The sequence below is a fragment of the Carassius auratus genome, chromosome 5, assembly GCF_003368295.1.
Source record: "Carassius auratus strain Wakin chromosome 5, ASM336829v1, whole genome shotgun sequence".
NCBI lineage: Eukaryota > Metazoa > Chordata > Actinopteri > Cypriniformes > Cyprinidae > Carassius > Carassius auratus.
Genome location: NC_039247.1, coordinates 31,329,989 through 31,355,603, shown reverse-complemented (window position 1 = coordinate 31,355,603; position 25,615 = coordinate 31,329,989). Strand labels below are relative to the sequence as shown.

Genomic DNA, 25,615 nt, shown 5'->3' with positions numbered 1-25,615 from the left:
AAGCTGAGATCGAAAAGATGATGATGCATAGGTGGGACTTAAATGTAAGGCCGCATTTACACTTGCAGAGTTATACAATCTTCCAACCGCATTGACAGTCCTTGGTGACTGTAAGATTTCATTTTATCAACACTCCGCAGTAACATTTCCAAGGAAATAAATTAAGTTAATTTCTTGTCAATTTCATGTTAAATTTAGAATGACAGGAGAGTGAGAAAAAGATGGCACAGTTGACCTATTCGAGTGAACTGCTGAAAGAAAAGGCTCTGTTATTACAGCAGTGGTGCATTGGGTTGTTAGTAGAGTCCGGCTTGCTTCAAATCCTCTGCTGCCTTCACTCTTTCCTCAGCTTTCAGCTTTAAAGACTGAATCCCCAACAGATCAATTTAAAGGGACAGTTCACCTGAAATGAAAAAATAAATAAATTCACAAAATTCTGTCATCATTTACTCACTCTCACATTGTTCCAAGATTCTTTTACATTTTAAAGAACGTAACCAAACAGTTTCTGGACCCCCATACTATGGAAGTCAATGGGGACCAACAACTGTTTGGTACCTCATATTCTTCAAAATATCTTCTTTTGTTTTTTAGCAAGTAGTAAATGACAGAATTTCCATTTTCGGTGAACCGTCTAATTTTAAGGAGCTCATTAACAGCAAAACTGTTTCGGTTATATATATATGAAAAAGTCCAGTGCATACTGAAACACCACGAAGTCTTGATTCATTCCCATCTCTGAAACAGAAGTTAGGAGTAGTCCTTTGTGTAGAGGGAAAGGCGTAAGACAAAGTGCCAGCACGACAGAAGACAGCAAAAAGATGACAAAACATTTCATGCATGGTTCAACACCACAGGCTTCATTTCCGTTAGACCTCCACTTCAATATCAAATCCATGTTTTATGTGTTTAATCTCTTGCTCTTGATCAGTTTAGAACTTTCTTCTTCTGTCTCTATCTCTATCTCTTTCTCTGTCTATCAATCTTTCCTTTCCTGTTTTTGACAAGTACACAACAATGCCAAAAAGTACATAAAATACAAGGCAGTGTAAGCTGTCTTACATTCTCAACTACATGAATACAGCAGAGCAGAACAGAAATGTCATGGTGACTCTTTCGTAAGAAAAACTGCACACATTACTTTTCTATCTGTCTACCTTAGAACCATTCTGCTGTTGGCTTAAATTAATGGGTTGAAGACACTGACAAAAATCTTAATTTCTACACAATGAATTATTATTTTTTTTAATCAAAATGCATCCTTCTTACAAAATTATACAGCATTCTGATGCACTCTCTATCTCCCACAGTGATGGTCCACAGTGTTATGGTTCATTCCTGGTTTCCCCTCGAACACCCTTCCTCTTCTCCCTAAGAATCGCAGAAGCACAACCGCTGTGGTTAGCAGCGAGGCCATATCTTTATCTACAGTGACATTTGGAGGTGTAAGTGATTAATAGAATTTAATTTTGTGCTAAGAATGTGATTAAGTAACAAACAAAGAATGAGCCACCTGAACAGAGCATTGGTTTAGCCTCTGTGCATTATAGGGGACAATCTATTGAAAACAAGCAAGTTTTGTGTTTTTGTAGGAAAATGATCTTTTACATTAGTGATACCCTTGTTTGAAATTATAATATAACTATCAGCAGGGCTATATGACTTCGAAATTAAAGAGAAACAAGTTAAAAAAAGCAAACAAAATCTAAACAAGACAAAAAAATTAAAATATAAAATAATTTTCGTTGTTTGTCTCTATCAACACACCAGGGGACAAGTTGCAATTTTTAAAAATTGAAAGAATTCCTTGAATTCCTCAAGACACAAAAACAAGTTTCATTCATCCTCTCAACTTTACACCAGTCTGAAACTAGAACAGTCAACATAACGCTTGGTGGACGTTATCATTGTAGCATCAGGCAGTTTTCAAGTGTATAAGAATTCAAATGAATTCAGTTTTTGAGGCATTTCAAACCTTGCTGTAGTTTCTGAGGGCAATGTCTCTGCTTGGTCCATACACTCCACATTTATTAGGAATAGTAGTCGCGTTCTGCATCTCATATCTCCAAAAAAAAAAAAACTGTGCATGTGAACATTTCCCAGGAAAAATCACTTGCAACAACAAATTTCCAGTTTCCAGAGGTTTTCTTGCTTGATCCAGGATTCTTGTCAATCCTTGTTCAAACCCTTTACTTGGGAGCTTCATCTCATAGGAGAAAAAGACTAAAATGTACAGCGGGTTGGTTATTTCCTCTGAGAAGACTGCCTCTCTCCCATATATGCACTGAGCTTTATGAACAGTCTGTGGGCTGAATGCGGTGTGGGCTGCCCTTGAATCCAGGGACACTGATCATTACACCGGGAGGTGAAAATAACATTTGGTATCACCACCTGAAACGGCATCCCCGCCTCCTGGCACCACATTTACAATGCTTCCTATAAGCATCTGGGCCAGTTAAAAGTTTTATAGTGTCATGAACAGCAGGCTACATTGTAATGGAGACCAGAAGGCACAAAGGGGATTCTGCAGAGCCCATGTTCATTAAAAACTGTGTATGTATGCAGTATATGACTCCTAATTCTGGTTTCTAAATCAAAGCTATCATGTGTAAGAGTAATCTATATCTGGAATGCCTCCTTCTCTATAGCCACGATTGGTACCGCAGCCAGAGTTGGTCATGTTTTGGGATGGTTTGTATAGACCTGTGCCATTCGAGGGGTAGATGGTGTGTATAATGTAATCCTCTCTCACTGGTTTCGGTTGAAGGGGCTGTCTTGTTGCCATTGGTGTCATCTGAAATCCTGGACCTCTGATCTCTAAGATAGTGTTGTCTTTCTTTGTGCCTGACTCGATGTAGTCATCACAGTGTTTGCTCTTTCGAGAGCTACCATGGCTGTAACGGTCTCGTGATGTGAAATGTCCTGCACGGTGCCCGTACCAGCAGAAAATGGCAATGATTAGAGCAAGGGAAACTATTGCCGAAGCACCTCCAATAATTCCAGCAAGTGGAAGAGAAGTCATTTGATCAGAGCTGTCATCTTCACCTTCATCATCAGTGTGGCCAGGATCAGAGGTTTCTGTTCTGGCACAAACTGGAACCTCGTTTGGTTCTGTGTCCCCCCCAGGCAAACTACCCCTGCTTCCACTGTTAGACACTAGAGGCACCATACAGATAATGTAGCTGGAAGCAGGCTGCAGGGAAGTGAGAAGATACTCCCGCCGGTCACCCCTAACCAAGGTTTCTGTGATGGACCCCATGGCAGAGCTGGTTCCTAGGCGAAGCCAGCTTAATCGAAAGGAAGAAGATGTTTGAGCTACGCTCCAGGTAACGCGGATACTGTTGTGGGAAAGGGGTTTCACATTCAGGGCCAGGTTCTTGCCCACACCGCTGCTGCTTAATGTGTAGTCCAGCCCTGTTTCTGGGAGACTGAGGCCTGGTCGCTTGGACCTGAGAGTAAACAGGGACCCTTGAGGGGGTGAAAGTGTGGTAGAAATGGCTCCTGCCGCTCCTCCACTCACCCTGTTACCACCAATGCCGACTCCTGTACCTACTCCTCCACCACCAGCAGTAGCCAACTCACATTCATCCATCTGATTCGTGAGGTCTCTAAGCGCCATGTCTCGGATTCGCTCTGGTGTCTGGCAGATAAAACCTCTAACTGTAATTGTATTCCCCTTTGCTTCCAGCCAGTCGTGCAGCCAGCGCAAGTTGCACCCACAATGCCAAGGGTTTCCTTTCACAAGCAGCTGTCCCAGGCTCTCCATGTCCCTGAACAATCCTCTGGGAAGGGTGGTCAGATTGTTCCCAGAAAGATCTAGGCGCTGTAGTCTGCGCATTCCATCAAGTGAGCCCCGAGGCATGTGTATGAGGTTATTGTCCTGAAGGGATAGTCTCTGCAGGTGGGCACTGGGCAAGTTAAGCGGGGGTGTTTGAAGTGAATTACGGACCAGGGAAAGTTCTGTTAAGTTTGACAAGCGTGAGAAGGTATCATCAGCAATGCGTTGATTAGCTAAAAGATTACCATCCAAGACCAGGCGACGTAAAGAGGACAATCCCCGGAAGGCATGAGTAGGAATAGTAGAGATTCGGTTGTCGTCTAAACGGAGTTCTTCAAGTGAGGCAGGAAGACCAGATGGGATGCTGGAAAGGTGGTTTCTGGAGAGGAAGAGAAGACGCAACCGAGGGTTGTCTGAAAAGGCCTGGTCCTCAATACTCACTGTAGAAACAGAGTTGTCGTCCAGATGCAACTTTTCAAGGAGTGGAAGTCTAGCAAGTGTAGCCCTTGGCAAAACTCGAATGTTGTTGTCCTGGAGGTGAAGCTCTCTTAATGAAGGTGGCAAATGCATGGGAAAGTCATCGAGCTCGTTATCATAGAGATATATAACACGCACGGTGGTGTAATGCTCCAAGGACCTAGGAAGCCCTGCATTGTCAATGTGATTGTTCTGGAGATAAAGGACAGTTGCAGATGGTGGCAGAGGTGGGATTGCGCTCAATCCGCGGTCGTTGCAGTAAATAAAGTCCTCATCACAGCGACACACAGAGGGGCACACTATGTCACCGTCACCATCAAGTCCCTGCGAAGAAGCTGCAGTCGTCTCCAGTAGCTCAGCCAATAATGTGAAGCACAGGAGCAGGAAGAAGAGCAAGTCTCGAAGCTCTCCTATACCTTCAGGAGCCATCATGTAACTAGCAAGCACTCCTAGCCTCCACTTGCCTTTTATAGCTCAATTCAACCAATATAATGGTTCTTTACACCAGATGATTCAGAAGTCCATTTGGTCTTGTGGCACGTTTTCTTTTACCCTGGAAAGTGAGAAGAGGGAGAGAAAAACATGTTAGCTAGCAAGTTAATGCCCTGGACAGATTATTATTTTCCAGTAAGTTAATGAAATACCAACATCATATGCATGGCATTACATGTGAATTAAATCATAACCAACTGCTTACTCATGCTAACTATTTAAACCATTTTGCATACCATAGTTGCATAGTTTTGCATAGTTGCAGTTCAATAGAAGTTTAAACCGATGGCCTCAAAAGAAATACTAGAACACTTAATCGAGAGACTGACAAAAAATGGCATATCTTTTTAAATACATAATAATCAATTTATAAAATTCAGCCTTTTACTCTGATACCAAAATTTAAGACCTAAATGGATTTCTCACTCTGTGGCTTCCTTTTGTATTACAGTCTTAATTTTTATATTAGCCTCTAGAATTATTAACAAAAGTGTTAATTAGCTTTCTATAGCTCCAGTCTGTGACTGATTCTTACCAAATAATTTACACAGCCTTGTTATCATGTATTTATGTGTGAAATGTCATAACGTTCAATCATTAGGGCCTTTTGCACCGCTTTTAGATCCAGAACTAAATGTGCAGTACTAAAGTAATGGGACAATTTTGCGGAAACTATTTCCCAGTACCATTGTAAGGGCTGCATTTGCACCGACAGTGTGAACTAGTAAGTGACGTAATGTCATTTGTGCACAATGTTCAACAACGTTAACAAAGAAGAACAATGTTAACAACAGGAGGATTGAGGATGCTGTGATCGCAGCTGTGTTTTTGTTAGGTCTCGCGGGTTTCACAATAATGGACATGAAATGTTGATGTATACGTAAAGCGATTGAAAGAACGGAAAGGAGGACTAACAATCTCCAACAACAACTGCCAGCGCTACATTTGCTACAAATGCCTGCATTTCAGTATCCGTCTATCTATCGCTGTTCATCATACTAGTGAAATAAGTTGTCACAACGTTTACAGTATGTTACACAGCATTTTAAATCATGGCGGGTGAGGGTGTTTTCGAACATGTCTGGCCAATCAGTATCTACTTACGTCACAGGTAGTACCTGATCTGGAGTAGGAGCTCATTTGGTTCTCAAAAAAAGGCAGTTCGGTACTAAAATTGCACCTAGTTCCTGTGGTGCGAAAATGTCCAAAACTGGGTAGTTCCACAATTAGATACTATTCTGTTACTATGAAAAGGTTCTGGTGGTGCGAAAGGCCCTGTTAACAATGCAACAACTGCTGGTGGCCATTTTTTTCTTGGTTTGTATGATTCATTTTTCATGGCTAGGTTAGCACTTGGCCTAAAGATACTTATCAAATAAAATTTTCCATGTCAGGTTTTTTTTTTTCTTGTAGCACCCCCGATGTGGGCAGATTGTGACATAACTTGACGTGCATACACAGAATCTCTTATTGTGTAGGTTTGGACATTGTATAGAGATTGACCAAATTGGTCAGCACAAGAGCATTTAATTGGTGTAACTCTTTATAATGTTCTGATAAATCATGGGAAAATGCATGTCTGTTTGCATGCTATTATGTTGTTTTAAATGAAACATCTGGTCAAATGAGACTGCCAACCAATACTGGGTATTTGGGTCACTTCATACAGTGCATAGATGAAGGATCAAGAGGAGAGAGCAGAAGAGAGACTGATTTGCAGAGAGTGGAGGGATTAGTAAACATATGTGTTTGTGATTATCTGGATTAGGCAGGTGTTTTTGCTTACAAACGTCACACTCTGTTATGTCCAGTCTAACCTGGCAGCAGAGACATAACATTAATGTGTATTTTCTAGAGCAGGTTTTCCAACCTGAGGGCTTTGTTTGGGGAATGTTTTTTATTTTATTTTTTATTGAATGTTATAAATAATTGCTTAACAACTGCAACTACACAGAACAACCCAGTGTTTTGGCGGCGCTTTTCATGTTTAAGAACGACTCTTGTATTCAAAACAGTTTCTGCTAAAAGATGATAGATATTACTCAAAGATTCAGGTGATAAATCAAATGAATAATTAAACCATAATTTGAGTCCATGTTGAGGAGTACTACAACCATTTTTGCATTCTCACATAGGAGTATATTGTGTGCAAGCCCAGCTCTTTTGGAAAATATGCATGTGGTGACATTTCTGCAAAGGTGAGATGTCCAGCGAGTGGCTATAAAAGAGTGTTAAATTCTCTCAGAACCAGGTGAACGTGAATCTGGTGATGTGTTATTACGCTGGTTGTTGTACTTATCGCAGCAGTTCGGAATTTAAATGTCCAGTGAGTGTCACCAAAAGGTCGATGCTTTATCGTGTTTGAAAATGACGCACCGCCTGCATTAAACCATAATCTAAACCTTACTACTAGTGTTAAAAAAAGCGGATGGGACTCATACTCGAGAGCATCAGGTGAGCTACAGAGCAAGTTTACTATTTCAAAATTGAAATTGATGAAGGAACCATGTGAAAATAAGTCTTCTTGAATCTATAATGCCCCTGTAATCCTAATTTGTGTAGAAAGGAGTATCAGTTCAGATGTCAGTATTACAGTGTTTCGGATGAATACTGAATTGAGTTCTATGTATAGATTAGAGGGCAGTCGTGCCTTAATGGTTAGAGAGTTGGACTTTTAACCCAAAGTTTGCGGGTTCGAGTCTCAGTACAGGTAAGGAGGAACCCATACTTGGCTACACATTGTGTCACTTTTGTTTTTAGAGTTTTGCAAAAATGTAGGTAAGTTTTTTGTTGATGATGTGTTTGTCAGACATGGACATCACTGTACCAGCAAACCAAGAGACCAGGAGATTGAGTGTAATTGGATCATCCACACAGCTGCGGTCATGGTATGTATGTGTGCACATACAGTACATCTGTACATGGCATCTGTATATGCATGCCATCCTCTGTGTGTGTATGAGATGTTTGTGTGCACGTGTGTGGAGGCGAGTGAGGAGTGTGGCGTAGTCTCAAGGGTAAAAATGGGGCTGTCCAGACAGGCTGTCGCCTTGGGGTGTCTTGCTCTCTCTTCTTTCCAATATTCCTGCCAGTGGGAGGACAGGACAAGACTATATCAATTTCCATCCAGGGACTCTGGGACAGACCACAGAAACAAGTGAGTGACTGCATTTGTGTCACTTCAGTGTCTACCACTACATTTAAATCAAATGATATCTGCTCATCCCTGCTGCCTCTTGGTACCATGTAGTAACACTGTATTTAATAAAAGTATTTAAGTATTTAATTTGTTGATTCATAAATTGATTTGTATCATAATTTTTAGCCTACCATTTAAATTTTGGAACAAAGACATTAAATAGTGCATAGATCTTAAATACAGATATGTTTTTAAAGATATATTTTATTACATTAGATGGTATTTCATATTTAAGCAAAGACATCCTTCTCAAATTATTGTCAATAAACAGCAGTTTCCTGTTGTAACCCCATATAGTATGACAATGTACCCGGTATAGATCCACATGTGTTCAATGCAATGTTTTCCTGGGCAATAATAGTGGAAATATTCAATAGAATTTAGTATTTTTATAGTCAAGACTTCAAATTATTTATTTATACAGAAACTGACTTTAAAAACCTCACTCTGAGAAACATTTACTGCAGTTAAATTTGTGCCACACATACCCCAATAATTTGATCAAGTTAATTTCAAAATATAAAATTATATGCAAAGATGTTTTGACTATTTATAATATTTATTTTATCGTCTGTTTGCTTTATAATATAGCGTACTACAGAACCCACGTGATTAAGATTGTTTGTTTATTGAAGGTAAGAAAGAAGACAAGACCTAACAAGGTAAATGAAGTGAATATCTAATTAAATATGCACTTTTATTCATAAATTCCCAGAACAGGAATCTGAACACTGGAACGTCAGGTTCAAAATCCTTGATTTATTTTGTTGACATATTAGAGATTTTACAGATGCGATTTAGGATAAACTTCATAAATCATGAAATCCTGGATTTCTGTACACAGTTTTGGAGGCAGTGTGTAAGTGTGATTGACACAACGTGAGGTCATATTTATTTTTAAACGTGAGACAGACGATAATTTCGGATCAGTGTGCGAGGACCTTTAGAAGGAAAGACATTACACGCCGTTACAGATTATCTGTCAGGCAGTGCATTGCTGTAAATATTTTGGGAACTGAAAATATCAGACGCAGGACAGAGAGAGAGAGCGATGGGAAAGATGATGGACGTTTACAAGTAACTGAGGAAACAGCGTGATTAAAGGTTGAATGAAAGCTGCGATGGGAGATGGAGGAACAGGGCTGAGAGACACTGTTAAGTCGATGTGCTCTGGATTGATGTTTTGGGGATGAGAGGTCTCTTTATCCAGCTCCCAATGGGGAGTTCAAATAGCGTTAAAAGATTTGCCTAATCCATCCATCCATCAGTTCACAGACAGGCAGCCATCCAGTCAAATATTTAGACATACACCTACTATCAGGTTATTTTTACAAAAGCCAGTGAAAAACTTGTGAAGTAAAACAATGAAACCTTTTCAGATAGACACAATAAGCTTCCTAATGCTGACTCCTCAGCTGCAACAGCAGTACGCTAGAATATGTTAAGATTCAATTATTTTATTTAAAAAACAAACAAACAAGTAATTGTATCCATGAATTATCCAAATCAAAATAAACTATTAATTTGCCAGGTAATATAGTTCTATATCTTAACTAGGCTATTCACAGTATACTGTTGATATGTGTATACTGACCATTTTGCAAAGTGCTCTCAAAATAATGAAATTAAAATAGAAATAAAATAAATATGAGATTAAGACTGTATTTAACAAATACTTTTTATATTTTATAGATTTATTTAATATTTACATTTCAACTGTGAGTATACATGTAATTTCATGCTTGTGATTTTGGAAATGGATCTTTACTGTCCCTGATTAGGCTTATTTTTTAGTATTTTAGACTCATTTTCAACACAAATTGTGTGCTGTCTGTAAGTGCCATTTTTGAAAGTGTAATTGTTTAGCTGATTTTTTATTTATTTTAATTATTCATATTGGTGTGTGTGTTTTTTATAACTGATAACCAGGAAGCTATGTTGGTCAGAGATTTATTTTTATTTTTTTCTGTAGAAGACAAAGAGAAAAATTTACACACAACAGCAACAACAGATAACGACAGTTCATAGAGACACATAAAGACCCAAAACTGGACCAGACTCCAGACATGAAGCACTGCCTGACAGTGTTTTCAGGTCAGCCATTTGCTTGACGGACACTAAAGCCAGAAGGAGGGTGGTCTTAAGCGTCAGGGGCCACACGTGGGCTGACTGGAGTGGTTCGAAGGGATGCCCCTAGGTCCTGAGGAAGCATCCTCTGGAAAGCCCTGATTTCATTTTCGACAACTGTCTCCAGACAGACTACTCGTAGGTTGGGAGACAATGAGATGTGTGGCTAAAAACAGATGATCATTGAAGTCATTCAAGATCTGTCTCAGAGCCGTGTCTACGCACTTCGTAAAAGTGCGTGGGGTCAGAGACAGTCCGAATGGCAGGACTGTATATTGATAGACCACTCCTTTGAATGCAAATCTCAAGAACGGTCTGTGATGGGGCAAAAGTAAGTGTCTTTCAGATCCACCAATATAAATCAGTCCCCGGGGCAGATCCATTTCAAAGTCAGCTTCTTAAATAGTCCATCTCATGAGTGAGCAATTCAGATGACTGAGATAGAGAATGGGCCTGAGCCCACCATCTTTTTTGGGAACATGGAAGTAGTGGCTGTAAAAGTCCAACTCAATGTTCACTAGAGGAATTGTTTCTACTGCTTCTTTTGCAAGCAGTGTTTGCTCTTTAGACTTAAGAACGTGAGCATTGTTGTCCAGTACCAAAGTTAAAATAATCCTTCTGAAGCAAACTGGACTGAGAAACCTCATTCTACAGGGCAGGAGCACTTAGGCATTCTTAGGCCAGGCATTCTCGAGGGGGGAACTTGCCATACACTTTTACTTGAGCACTGTCAACAGAGCTGAGGGTGGCAGAATTAGAGGAGTAGACACGCCATGCCCTGGTGAGTTTATATGAACTTCTGGAACCACGGCACCAGTCTCTAGTGGGAGAATCACTGAAGATGGCCCATTGGGCATCAAGTGGCTGTGGACAGGCTCTTCCAGCCTAGCCTTCTAAGCCGTGATTCTCTACCACCTGTTGAGAGTGTGAATAAGTTCACTCTCTGCCAGCCTGTAATGACTCACTGGGGAGAACGGGTGTCAGGATCCTGTCTGCTCAGCCTTGTGACTCCACTGTTTCTTCTCTGAGCTAGCTGAGAGGGAATAAATGGGAAATCGGGGCTGCCTTCGTTGAACAAAGTGATCAACGAGTGGAGAAGGATGAGACTCATGCTCTCAGTGAGAGCATTTCATTTCGGTGAGCGCAGTCTCTGCATGGGTGCTGTCCATACAGGCATGCATTCACTGTGCCCATCTGCACTCGCAGCTCCACATTTGCAACAACATCACTGGGATATTTACTCTAATAGATGCTGGATAGCCGCAAGGGAAGGCTTCAAGCAATCTAGGGTTTCTTCTCGCCATATTACCCTGCAGCCCAAGACTGGTTGCCCAATGAAGCTAAGCAGGGTTGAGTCTGGTCAGTACCTGGATGGGAGACCTCCTGGGAAAATTAGGTTTCTGCTGGAAGGGGTGTTAGAGAGCTGCTCACCCTGTGGTCTGTGTGGGTCCTAATGCACCAGTGTAGTGACGGGACACTATACTGATAAAAAAAAGGACCGTCTTTCGGATGAGATGTTAAACTGAGGTCCTGACTCTGCACTCTAAAAAACGCTGGGTTGTTTTTTCAACCCAACTGCTGGGTTGAGGCCGTTGGATAGGACTTTGGGATGTTTTAACCCAAGTTTGGGTTGAAAATAAGGTTTAAAAATTTTTTTTTTTAACCCAGCGGGTCTGGGTTGAGGACGCGGACGTGAAGGAGAGCACGCACGTCACGTCAAGATCGTACGTCTCCAGTGCGAGCAGCCGCCATTTTCTCAGCGTGATAGAAGCGAGAAGCGAGTGAAAGACTATGGTAAGTAAATATTCAAAATGTAAAGTTATCTTTTATTGTTTACCCGGTTGTATGTAAGGCGGAAGGTTTTATGAAAGGCGGAAACAAAGGAGCTTAACGTTATATATATTTTTAAAAAAAAACGGACGCGGTTTTCGCCTCGGACACGGAGGTCTTAACTGCCTCATGTAACGTTACTGAACGGAGGATGTACTTTTAATATAACGTCTGTGAATGTATTTTGTCATATTTACATAAGATTTAACATTATCTGTACTCTTTGAGGCGTTAACAGACGGTTATGGTCACGGTTACGCTCATGTGAATTTGTCTTTTTTTTCGCGGTTAAACTGAATGTATGTTTGTCTCCTAAAGGAAACGGCATTGTGTAGTAAAGACTAGCATAATTATTTTGAGGCTGTTGAAGTGGTAACTGTTAAAATTATGTTTTACATGTAATATTTCAGACTTGTCCAGCTCCTGTCTTCATTGTCCTCGCGCTGAGAGTTAAAGACACAGAAGCTGTTTGTGTGAGGAGTCACAGACCTGTGTGAGGATGAGGAGGAGGTGTTCTTCTGAAGAGAGGGACAGACGGTTTAAGGAGAGTAAACTTCAGAATAACATCAAGTTATCTTTATTTGTACTAAGACTAAAATAATGTTGTTGTTTTTTTTAGATGTTGCAATCCAGAGACAAGATAACTTCATTCTTTTGAGACTGATGTAAGTTAAGTTATTATTACTTTTTTTTTTAGAAAATTAATGTTTATGTTGTGTCCTGCCTGTTAACTTCACATTTTGATGCAAAAACAGTGTGATTATGTATATATATATATATATATATGTGTCTGTATGTGTGTGTGTATATATATATATATATATATGTATATGTTAATATTTTATTGAAAGCATTGATGTCCCTCTTTGCAGAACTCAAACTAACTGGAGTTTATTTGTTTATTTGTTTATTTATTTGGGTCCCCATTAGCTTACACAATGTGGTTGCTAGTCTTCCTGGGGCCCATAATGTGCTGAAACGTATGTACAATTAAAAATACACAAATATAATATACATATAACTTACATATAACATAACCACATGTATACATTTATCCACATATACACATTCACACACATACAACATTTGAAAATGTCAGTATAAGTCAATATAAGTCACAAAAGTTAAGTTTTTTTGTTTCATTAAGACCATTGATGTCTGTGTTTTTTATTGCAGAAATCAAACCAAGTTTGGAGTTGTCTTTTCTGATTTGGAGAGTCATTATTCTTTGTCTTCGCTCTTAAAGGTAAAGTTCACACAAAAAATAATTTACTTGCCCTCAAGTCATTCCAAACCTATAAGACTTTTGTCTGTCTTTACAACATAAATTAATATATTTTTAGTTTTCTCATAATATTTGTTAATCCATTTATAGTTTAGATAATCAGTATTTTCAAGCTTCATAAATATAGAGTTATTGTAGAAGTAAATTCTGATATTTATATATGAATGCATCTTAAATTATATGATAGCAAACATGTATGTTCAAAATAAAATATTGGTCTCCCAGACCAGCAATGGAGGACACAAAAAGAGAATATTAAATATATTCATACGTTTTCCAAAAAATGAGCGGAGTTTGTATGAGTCTGGAAAAACATGGGGAGAGTAAATTATGAACATTTTAATTATTTGGTGAACTAACGGTTTGAAGAGCAGCCCTCCACGTACATGAACATTTGTGAGGTATGTGAATGTCATGTCTGTTTTAATGTTTTAGTAAAGAAGCTTTCTGAAAGCGATATTTATTCAAACAATATCACCTGTCCTCACACTAGTGCTGCCATTATAGACTTCATGAGAGCTGTGATAGACAGACATTAAACAACCACACAAAGTGTTGAAACTTTAAAACCGATTATTTACCTATCCTTACGGATGTGAATACACCTCTACCTGAAAATCGATAGTTTAATTAAATGTTAAACTTTTTCAAATGTGTTTCTCTTAGGCCACTGATGAAGAACAGGCGGTGACTGGATGAATGCTGGTCAGAGAGGAGAATCTTCTTTCCCCTAAACTGATGCAGCGGTGGTTTTAAAGAAGGACGCTGGCCTGGATGATGTAGAAGATGTCACATGCTGTGCTGATGGGGTTTCTTCATGATTACATCAGTTATGCTAAAGAGATCATGAAAATTGACCGTGATGCATGATCTGTATTCATGGACAATGAAACAAACTGTAAGTGTATAATTTGTTAAAAAAAAAAAAAAAGTTAAATGCTTTTTCTGTGTTGTTTAGTAGAAGAGTTTACACTCTGTCATTCATACACCTGCTCACATTCTTTCACACACACACACACACATGCGTCTGTTAAAGGTTATAATATCAAAGTTAATGTTGTGATTTATTTGTGTACGGTCATGCCAGAATAGTTGGAAAAAAAACCTAACTAATTGTAAATTTATTGTATGTGTTTTCGTATATTTTTATACAATATATACAATTGAACAAAGTCCAATTTGATCTTAAGTTATATTCATCAAATGTTCAATGCTTTGTTTATGAACTCTGTAGCTGTTAATGCCATCCTTTTCTGCATTTCTTCTAACATGTTACTTTTTGACTTTTCTCTTGTTTTTAATAAATATTTTCCTTTTGGTAATTATTATTTGTGTGTAAAAGTGATATTTAAAATGAACAACATTTGTAGGTTTAATGCCTAGCTCAATTTGGGTTAATTTTAACGTAGAAATGCATTGTTTCCCCACATGGCTGCACTCTGCGAGTTTATTTTCTGCCAGCAGGAGGCGCTAAGAGCGGGAGAGGTAGGTTTCTCCGGTAACGGCTGCAGAGCGGTGCTGAGCTCACAAACGCTGCCTTATCAAGCACATGCGAAATGATATCGAACATTTTCTAAATACAGTAGTTTTCCTTCTGAAATACAGTGATAAAAAACACCCGCTCTGGTTTTTGAAACCCTGCAATATAGTCATTTTAAACCATAAAAAAGGCAACCCAGCAGGCTGGGTTAAATATGATAACCCAACTGGTTGGGTTAAAACAACCCAGCGCTGGGTTCGTCCCTTTTTGACCCAGCGCTGGGTTGTCAAAATAACCCACATTGGGTTGTTTTCAACCCAGCAGTTTTTAGAGTGTGTGGTCATTAAAAATCCCAGGATGTTCTTTGAAAGAGATTAGGGGTGAATCCCTAGCATCCTGGCCATATTCACTCATTGGGCTCTGACCCTCACTGGTGGTGGTTGAGAAGATTCCTCCTTTCTATGAAAAGCGCTTTGAGTGCCCAGAGAAGTGCTGTATAAATGTAAGGAAATTATAATTATTATTATTCTCACGGTGGCAAGCAGCAGGCTGAGCTTCTTGCATCTTGCTTCAGTGTCCATCAAGGAGATGATGTTTGTCACTAAAGGAGAAAAAATCAGATAAAATAGGGCTCAGAGCCACCTTATATAGAAGTCATCTCCACCCTTTTTGGCAGGCTGAAGCGCCATTGGTTCGTGCAGCTACACAAACGTAAACAAATCAGGTTTCAGTATCAGAGTAAACTGGAGTTCCCCATAGTGTGTTAATGCAACAGGACCATTCGAAAGCAGCAGTAATTACAAGCATTGCAATCCACACAGCACTAGCACTTTTTACCATGCCATTACTGACACTGTAGAAATATGGTAAATTATGGTATTTATTATTAATGACACTATTATTAGGCTACTTATTATAAGGCTACTTAATAATTTAGTTTTTGTTATAGAAACCATACAAAATATGTTAATGAAGAGTCATGATCTTACTAAAACGATTGATAACTCTGGATTGAAGAATTAATAGTTATAATAAATGTTACGTAAAATTATCATTCAGTAATTAAAAGCTTGCAGTATGATTGATTATGTGTGTTGTCAAATGCATTTGCAGCATATTCAAAAATACCTACCATTATGATTATTATTTTTTGTCTGTTATTTATAAACTATTTATTTATTCCAATTTAAAGGCAATTTAAAGTTATTGCTGTTTCATGAAACCTGTTGTTAATGCATTTATGCTTTTAATATGCTGTAGCCTGAAATATTCATTATGCACGCTCAAACTCATGCCCACTCAACTCTGTGTGCTGGAGATTTGAAACAAACAAACAAAACTAATTCTTCATGTCGTAAAAGAAATTGTGGCACCAAGATACGGTCCTATGAAGGGGGCCCTTGGGCTTGTCACATCCCCAGGGTCCTCTGTGTTTTTAATCTGGGCCTGCCATTAATTTATTATTAATTTTAAATTTAACCAAGCACGTCACTTAATAATGAATTCTTATTTACAACAACAGCCTGTCAGGAGAATATCAATATCCTGGAAGACATATAGACATTCATATCACAAACAATTCATCAAAACATAACACACACACAAAGAGAATAGTTAAACATTTACAAACTAAAGTAACTTTTTTTTTCCAATCATGTGAAGCAGCAAAGCCTAAAGCATTTATGTAATTATGTCCCATTTAAAAGGTAATATAACTCACAGTGATGTGCTCTGTAAGGAGCCTTAGTAATCAGTCTAATAGCTGTGTGATATAACACCTCTAACTTCTCTATAGAACACCTTGGAGTGCATTTGTATATACCACATCACCACAGTCAAATATATAAGAAATGTATAAGAAGCCAAGATCTACTAGATTTAACTTGCATCTAAGGATTAAATATATGATCAGTGAAAGTTAAGGCACTATTAAGTCAAATCTGAAGAAATGTATAGGATGTTACCACTTTGAGTTCTGACCCATTCAAGAACTGTCTTTAGTACATGACTGGTTCTTTGCAAACCACATTATTTTGTGCTAATCAAGACAAGGTTTAAATCTTTAAAACCGTGCATTTAATAAACTGTGTTCTATGATGATCCTACAGAGTCTATAATGGTGTCTTGTGCACATAGATGCATATGGGTTTCCTTACTGCAGACAGCCTGGGGAATACTGTTAATATCAGTTGAAAACAAGGTTGAAGCTAACACAGAGCCTTGAGGAACACCTTTGATAACAGTTAGTGGTTAAGATAGTTATTGCTTAATCTTTTCACATGGGATCTATTAGACAGGCTGTACATCAGATGAGATAATAAATATGTTAAGAAAACCTATTAATTGCTTTTTAATCAATTTCTCTATAGACTTTGCAACAGAAGGCAGAAGTGAACTTAGCATATATTAATATGCATTCATTTTATCGCCATTCTTATTGTCATTTACATAGTTCAAACCAAGCCTGTTTTAAGTAAAGCAGGTCCCTGCACTAGACAGTGTTTATTCTTAAACTCTTTTACAGTATTCCAAAATGTAAAACATAAAGTGTAAAGTGGGATATGAGAAGGTATTTTAACATACACACACAAAAAATACAGACTTCACCTTTAAAAAAAAAAAAGACATTTTGGCTCCAACATCTGTATATTCTCTGACACATTTCACACAAGGCACACATCCTAACAAGACCTGGGGAAGAGGGAAATAATGGCTTTCATATTCTCCTTGTGTCAGCAGTCTGCTGTCAGCGGAGCTACATTTTAGTGACAATCAAGCGCTCAGATCCCTCTCTCCCTCCCGCCTCTTTTTAAGAGTGACGTTAAATAAGTACATTTCGAGATCCCAGTTGGCTGCTAAAGGAGCCCTGTTGCCATCGCATTCATTTGGCTCAATGTCTTTCCCAACAGAATCTCTGATTAAAAATAAATTCTGGAAGCATTAGCGCTGAAGCTGTGTTCGTCTCCACAATCAAATGGCAGGGGACCGAACAAAAAGGCCACACAAGCATGTGAGGGAAACTGGAGGAGAACAGAACGTTCACATGTGAATAACTAAATATGAAATAAAGCTGGTGCTGCCTTTGTTTTCTTTTGTCTTTCTTTTTTATGCTTGCTATATTAAGCAATTTGATTAAAATGGTTTTCTGCTGTTTCTGCTATACACTGAAGTAAGACCATTTTGGATACCCACAGGTAAGAACATCACAAGCAATCGTGGGTGCTGATGAGAATAAATAGAGATGCTTTCCTCCTGAGAGAGTCTCACACGGATCTCCTTTAGAACTACAGAAGAGATCTCAACGAATTCTCAAACTGTGCTCAGATTTGCCATGATCCCCAAGAGATCTCATTATAAACTTGAATATATCATATTCTCCCAAGAGCATGTGATCACATCGCAGTTCTGTTCTCTTACTGTAAGCTATTTTTTTAGTCTTAAGCAAGTCTTAAGCAACCTCTGAACAAAAAAAAGAGCAACATCTCAGGAATAAAACGGTAATATGAGCTAGCTTTTCATTCTTTATTAAAGAGAGGATCTGCCTGAGAATTTATCAACCATGCAGTGCCTAACTAAAAAAACCTATAATACAATATCAAATCAACGTTAAAAAAGGCTTTGCATTCATAGCATACATATCTTCTAGCTGTTGGCAGCGTTTGTAATGTGTCAGGAGCTGCGATAGGTCTTCATGACACTCATGCATGGCTTTAATAGAAGGTGTTTAATATTACATTGTTCTCTGAATAATTAGTGTGGATGCTCCTTAACAGTTCGTACAATTCAGCATTTGATTTTTATTTTCAACTTTCAACTCAAAGTCCTGAGCACATCAGATTTATAATCATTCTAATAGCAAAATAAAGTCACCCTATTTTAAAGAAAACAGCAGTTTTATTGCCTAGGTTAAGCTTACAATCAAAGGCCTATGTGAGAAATAAATACTGTATGTGAAATAGTATGCTGTATATGACACAGGGTCAGAAAGTAATGGGATTTGGGGGAAAAATGTCTCCCAAATTCTAGATAAGTGGGCAAAAACTGCCCCTGCCCAGTTAGACTGAATGGATCATGGCCGTGGTGATTAAAGGTGAATGTGTGCGCGATGTGGTGTGAACGTGTCTATGTGTGTTACGTTCAGAGGTGGGTAGTAACGAGTTACATTTACTTGAGTAATTTTTCGGGGTAACGAATACTTTTCGGAGTATATTTAAAGATGGGTACTTTATACTCTTACTTGAGTACATTTTTTGGGAAAAATCTGTACTTTTACTTCGTTACTGTGGGCGACGCCCCTCTCGTTACTTTATCTTAATGCAATAAATGCTTCAGTTTATTCCAAACGCGCCGTCTACTTTTCTCTGGGCAATGAGCGATGCCCATTCGCGAATGATTCATTCTTTTGAGTCAACTCTGTTCAAAGGCTTGATCAAACCAATTGGCAAACGAGTGAATTGGTTCATGAATCAGTTTGATTGAGTCGTTCAGTTCGCTGCCGCACGCGCTGAGCGTCTGAAGCGGTTCACTCAGAGTTGTAACGTTTAAAAATATCAGCAATGTTGAAAACGGGGCTATGGAACTGCACTGAATTGAAAGCTAATCTGCAAAGGCTATTATTTGCTTGCGATGGAGATCCTTATTAGATGAACACCGCGTGTGCTGTCTACTGTTTAACAGGTAATAACTTGGCTACATTCGATTACAGTACACGATACCACTGTTACATTAGTTTGTTGTACGTGTGTGGCTTATAACAGGTTGAATGCAGCTTCCAAAAGACTAGAGTCGATTAAGATTGTATTAATTTTAATACAATCACACCAGTGCGAGTACGTTCAGCGAGTCATATCATCAACTGCTAAATACAGATCTGTCATCGCTTGCTGGCGCTGAGCCAGAGACAGACGCGTTTTTACAGCGCTGCGCATTAACCAATCACACACGGTTCTGTTGAGCTTTTGAATGCAATGGCCAATCAGAGGTGTTCCGATGAGTCATCGCTGAAATGCCGGTGCATCCTTCACTCGCTCACCGACTGAATACCTCTTTCTGCCGAATTCTCTCGTCAGAAACAACAAAGTGCAGATGTGTGTACGAATCTATAATTAAGATATTGATTTCACAGTGTTAACAGTTTCAGTGATTTTAATGGTAGTTTCTGAGAGTGAATGAAATCTAGACTGTCAGTGAAAATTATGTTTAATAATGTAAATGTTATTTGCTCTCTTTCTGAACAATGAAAGATTAGTAGCAATATTTATATCACATTAACTTTCAATGTTAAATTCACATTTAAAATAAAGTCAGTCGTATTAAAAATATGTTATGGCATGACACCTATATCTGTTACTTAAGTAAACAGACAGGGTTTTATAATAAATTACATAAATTGGATTAAAGGCTGATGAAATATATACATTTATACACACACACACATACATTACATACATTTTTTGTCTATATATCTATATAAAAAAAGGCTCCGTATATATGACCCAAAGTAACTAGTAACTAACTACTTGAGTAGATTTTTTATCCGATACTCTTTTACTCTTACTCAAGTAACTATTCAAGACTAGTACTTTTACTTTTACTTGAGTAACTATTTCTAGAATTACTTTTACTTTTACTTGAGTAAAGTTTTTGGGTACTCTACCCACCTCTGGCTACGTTTAGATCAGTCTAGTGCAGAACTCACTGTCCTTTTATAATTTGTGCCCAGTTTGAATAAATGTTCTGGTCATACTAAGACTACAATGCATAAGAATCAATAAAACAATTCATAATTCATTTTCAGGTTTTTTTTAAGTCTGTGACTTAACTCTGAGTCATTTCACCACACAAAAACTTTTTCATCTTTTTGCTTTCTTTTTTAATTTTTTTAATGTAGACCTATTCTATTAATCAATATTAATAATCACTATTACAATATCAAGAGTAATAATCAACAATAAAGATAATATTGCAATTCTGCCTGTAATGAATTCCTGATTTATTTATTTATTTTATTTTATAAACTATATATTTTATACGGACTATGTCTGTGTTTATACACGTACATCACCTTTGAGCAGCATTAAACGATCCATGCAAATTAACACGCAATGACAAACATCTTCTTCTCCATCTTTGCAATGTAAAGTTGGGTTTTGTTCATGTTGATGTTGTTTTTTTCTTCATAATAATCTATTCTTGTTTGTATTGTGTCTGATTGAGAAGAATTATTTGACATAAAAACAACAAAAAAACCAGAAACGCTTAAATAAGGTAATCATAACAAATGTAAAAACGCCCAGGAAAACATTCCATGGCACTACACTGTCGTTCACGTGACAATGACAACATGACAGATGTTCATTCATTCATACCACACACATTCATAATATACTGAGCTTGCTTTAGTCTCAATGTAATTACTCTTCAGAAGACATACGAACTCAGAGACTATTCGGTTTAGGATGCAGCCTTAGACTACAGTGCAGTAAATGTTGAAGTACTTTTCTCCTTCTTTTACTTCTAAGAGAAAAGGATTGAGTTAATCTACACAGCGTGCTGTTTTCCCGCCTCTCTGCTGTCTTTCCTCTCTGCAGAAGTCTGATTCATCATCTCAAGGTGTGTTTCCCAGAGGCTAGGCGTCTCTCTCTCTGCATGGCAATATCTCTGTTCACTGCTTCTAACTTAAACAGAGCACACATCACATCCCAGGGAATGCCCTTTAATAAATAATGAGGCAGCAACAGGGCTTGACTAATTTCAGCCTGCATGTATATTTTAGATGAATAAGAGTTTAAACAAATGTGCTTGTCCTTCAGTGTGTGCCTTTGGGTGCTAAGTTTAAAGCATGCAATTAAACCTCCAGCGTTTGTAAACGTCCTCCATGTCCCTGTGACTCGTCCTGACACATTTCTACAGTTCATTATGCCGCTGATTATTTTTCCCCCTTTAGCACTGGTTTTCTTTTATTTCCACACGATGTGAGACTATTCTTACATGAGGGCTTGTAGTGCAGAAAAGAAACAACACAAATGAGATGGTACACATCTCAGCTGTTCCTTCTACAAACATCAGTGAGTTTGAGTGAATTAAAGCAGATCAAACAGATGCTTCTCATTAGAGAAAGACCAGGGCATTCGTTTCTCCTCATTTATGTTTCAGAGCAGGTTTCTGCTGATCTATCTCGATTTTCTGAGACAAAGTTAATAGCTACATAAAACAAAGCTAAGAACTCCATTAAACCCTCAGAACTATGGAAGATTAACCTCTAAGCAAATCTTCTTTCCTTTCCTTTTTTATTTTTTAAGTATCTTTTATTAAAAGCTTGTTTACTGAATGAAAGGATCCTTCAGTATATGCTACATTTAAAAAGTAGCTTAAATTCCCCACTTTGATCGAAACAAACAAACAAACAAACAAAACGCAAAACGTCCTATTGCAGCTTATTCTGGCTTGGAACATACTGTCCTTTTGGCCAGAAAGAGACTTGTCCAACATGTAAAGTCACAAATCTGAAATCATATCTTAGCATAAACGTTTGTAATTATAATTGACAAAAACTGAGCGCCACCCTCTATGTTTCTCATTTAGACCAAATTACAGTGAGAGAAAACTGAATCAAGATTTTTCTTGCATGTGCTAGAATGAATATTGCTATTAAAACTTAGGCTAGTAAAGCTATTATTTCCGTGAAGTGAAGATGAATGCTGCCTGTATACTCTCTGGGAAGCGTTTCCCTTTTCTAATCAATCCAGCAACAGCATTTGTAATAAATGCCAAATTTAATATTGTAACGTCTGTCAGTGTTTTGCTAATTAAAACCATTAAGGCAACTATGATGGTAAAGAACTGCCAGCTTTAATTTGCATGTATTTACCTCTATAACCATTAACTATATATGAATGCATGCTTTCTTCATTACAGAAGACCAAAGGCAAATAGACATTTGGCTGGCGACTCTTTCTTGGCCAGGTGTGTCATTGCATCATTAGCTTCTGCACGAAACGCTTTAGAGCTGATTTTATGCGTGACATTTGCATTTGCAGTCTGTTGTTGTCGTCTCTCGATGTAGATTTGAGGGCGAGGCTTTGACGAGGATGTCGTCTTTCAATTTGTGCGTTTGTCTGCTCGAGTCAGTGAGCTGTGTATTTATTCAGCAGGAGAACTGCATTTGTATTCAATTCATCATTCTTTGTAAGATGGCAGTGTGTTTAAATCCAGGCCGAACAATCTCAATCCCCTCGCCACATCTCCCTCCCTCTCTCGCCCCGTCATCTCTCGCTCTCCTTCTCTGAACGTGCGCTGCATGAGAAGAGAAGCAGGCGATTGAGTCGCAATTTCTCTGCGCCGCTTTCATGCCCTTCTGTCTCATCACGACACTATTTTCACCGTTCTTTTTCAATTTCAGCTTCTCGTTTCTACCGACGCCTGCATTTGAACCATAACATTTTAACATCTGCCTTTAGTTTCAGCTTCATTTCATTCTCTTTTAATTTGTCAGTTCCTGCAAGCCACTATTAAATTAAAAACATGGTTGTTTTTGTCCCCACCACTTTATGAAATAGACTGCAGCAAGGATGTTTCTAATACAGAAGAAACATCTCCAGTTGTCGAGCAGGGTTTTCATTTTAGAAATGTGAGTTATAATGAGAGGCAATCTCACAATCTGTTATCAGTCACAGAAAGCGAGAGTGGTGATGTCCTCTAGCACAGGCTGCCTGAAGACATGCGCTCATATCTATTATCAATTCTGTGGATCGCTATCAGTTCTAGTGAAATCAAAATACAATGCAAATGAGTGTTTCCTGAATCATGATATTCTACATACATGCATCTTAGAACAGCTTAAAACTTAAGGTGGTCATGAACTGTGAAATAAAATTCCTCTTGATCTTTTGACATATAACAGGCCATTGTACTAGAAAATCATCCTGTAAATTTCAAAACTTGAAACTTTCTCGTTAGTTAAACAACTGCTTTTATTGAAACCAAGCTCAGAAAACAGCTTGTTTTGGGATGTGCCACTTTATGATGTAATAGTGTGGCTAAGCTCCGCCTCCACAGGAGAAGATCAATGCCTGCTTCTACATCACTGCCTCTTAGCCCCGCCCACTGATACACGCTTATAGTAGAAGAGAGACGCAAACACAGGATTACTCCAGCAACAGAACCGTGCAGATGCCATTACAAGACCACGACACACTGTGTAGTGTAATTCATTTTTACACAGGACAGTATTAGATAGGTTTTTTGAAGAGACAGTTATGTAAAAACACACTAACATTATAAGTGAACCTCGGAGAATATTATAAAATAATACAAAATGCAGTTCATGACCCCTTTAAGTCAACTTATAAACCTATAATAACAATTGGCTCATTTGTAACTCCAGATGGTGTTTCTCTGTGTCTGTCATCACTCTTTCTGCTCTTTCTGTTTGAATGAAATGTCTGTTTTTTACTGCAAAACTGACTTTACGCATTAATTTCCATGCTAAATACTGCCAGTAATTTTATTTTATTTTATTACATTACTAATTAAATTCACTTTAGAAATTCAAAATATAAGTAACATTTGCAATTACAAGTCAATAACTAATTAATACTGAGACAGTCTATTAATACTCTAATAACTGGTAGATACACTGCTATATATCATTTCAGTATTGCAAATTTCAATAGTTCTATGAAAGCACCCTGTATGGACTTAAAGACGTGAAGCATTATACAAACATGTTGCTCCAAGCAAGATGATGCATGGCATTGCGATTGTGACATTTAATGCAATATAGTGCTCTCTAATGGAATGTTTCCATAATCATAACCTCAGGAAGTGAAAAAAAAAGACCATTTTACTTATATAGCACCATTAAAAACAACAATTGCTGACCAAGGTGCTCAATAATAAAACCAAATACTACATTACAGATTACACTCACATACTATCAATAACAACACAAATTAACTAAAAGCCAAAGAAAATACAGGTGCATCTCAATAAATTTGAATGTCGTGGAAAAGTTCGTTTATTTCAGTAATTCAACTCAAATTGTGAAACTTGTGTATTAAATAAATTCAGTGCACACAGACTGAAGTAGTTTAAGTCTTTGGTTCTTTTAATTGTGAGGATTTTGGCTCACATACACAAGTTTCACAATTTGAGTTGAATTACTGAAATAAATGAACTTCTCCTTAACATTCTAATTTATTGAGATGCACCTGTAGATATGTTATGAGCATAGGAGCAGTTCTAACAAAAACAGGTAGTTTTGAAGGAGCAATGGAGAAAGCATCACCTCTCAGTTTCAACCTAGCCTGAGAAACATTCAGTAGTCTCTGGTTGGATGACCTCAGGAACTTACTGGATAGGTCATAAAGTTATCCATGTGCTAATTCAAAATGTGATGAATTATTTTACCTTACCTAGGACACAGAGATTTTTTGGTTTTGACCACAGAACTAGTCTGTTTGTCAAATTTAAGAGAACTATCAAAAAACAGACACCAATTCTTCACTAATGTTTTGATAAATAGAGAAAGCTAACTGAAGTCTAAACAAAAGGGGCTAACAGCTTTTGAAGATTCAAAAACTATCATCTCAGTTTTGCTTTCATTGAGGTGTATAAAATTTAAGGACATCCAAGCCTTCACAGCAGACAGGCCAACAGAGAATCCAAGCCCCTCTTATCAGAATCCAGGGACAGATAAATTTGGGCATCGTCTGCATAACAATGAAAATAAATATTGCATTTCTTTACAATTTACCCCAGAAGAAGCATATACAATGAGAATTATATTGGACCAAGAATAGAGCCTTGAGGTACACCTCATGTAAAAGAAGCCGCACCTGAAGTAAATTTACCAGTATTAATAGAGAAGCTTTGATTTTATAAAATAGGAGTGAAACCATTGAACAGAATTTCCCAGAATGCCTGCAAGGTACTCCAAACATGAGA

At 38.0% G+C, this 25,615-nt stretch overlaps 1 protein-coding gene across 2 annotated transcripts in view; it reads right to left on the bottom strand.

Moving 5' to 3' along the window:
• Positions 1 to 474: 474 nt before the first annotated feature.
• flrt1a (fibronectin leucine rich transmembrane protein 1a) overlaps positions 475 to 25,615 on the bottom strand; it is a 48,189-nt gene continuing 23,048 nt past the window's right edge. For both annotated transcript variants that reach the window (XM_026255312.1, XM_026255313.1), the window contains one exon: positions 475 to 4,808. In XM_026255312.1, the coding sequence (XP_026111097.1) occupies positions 2,603 to 4,687 (2,085 nt within the window). In that variant the 5' untranslated portion in view covers positions 4,688 to 4,808 and the 3' untranslated portion in view covers positions 475 to 2,602. The remainder of the gene's footprint in view (positions 4,809 to 25,615) is intronic.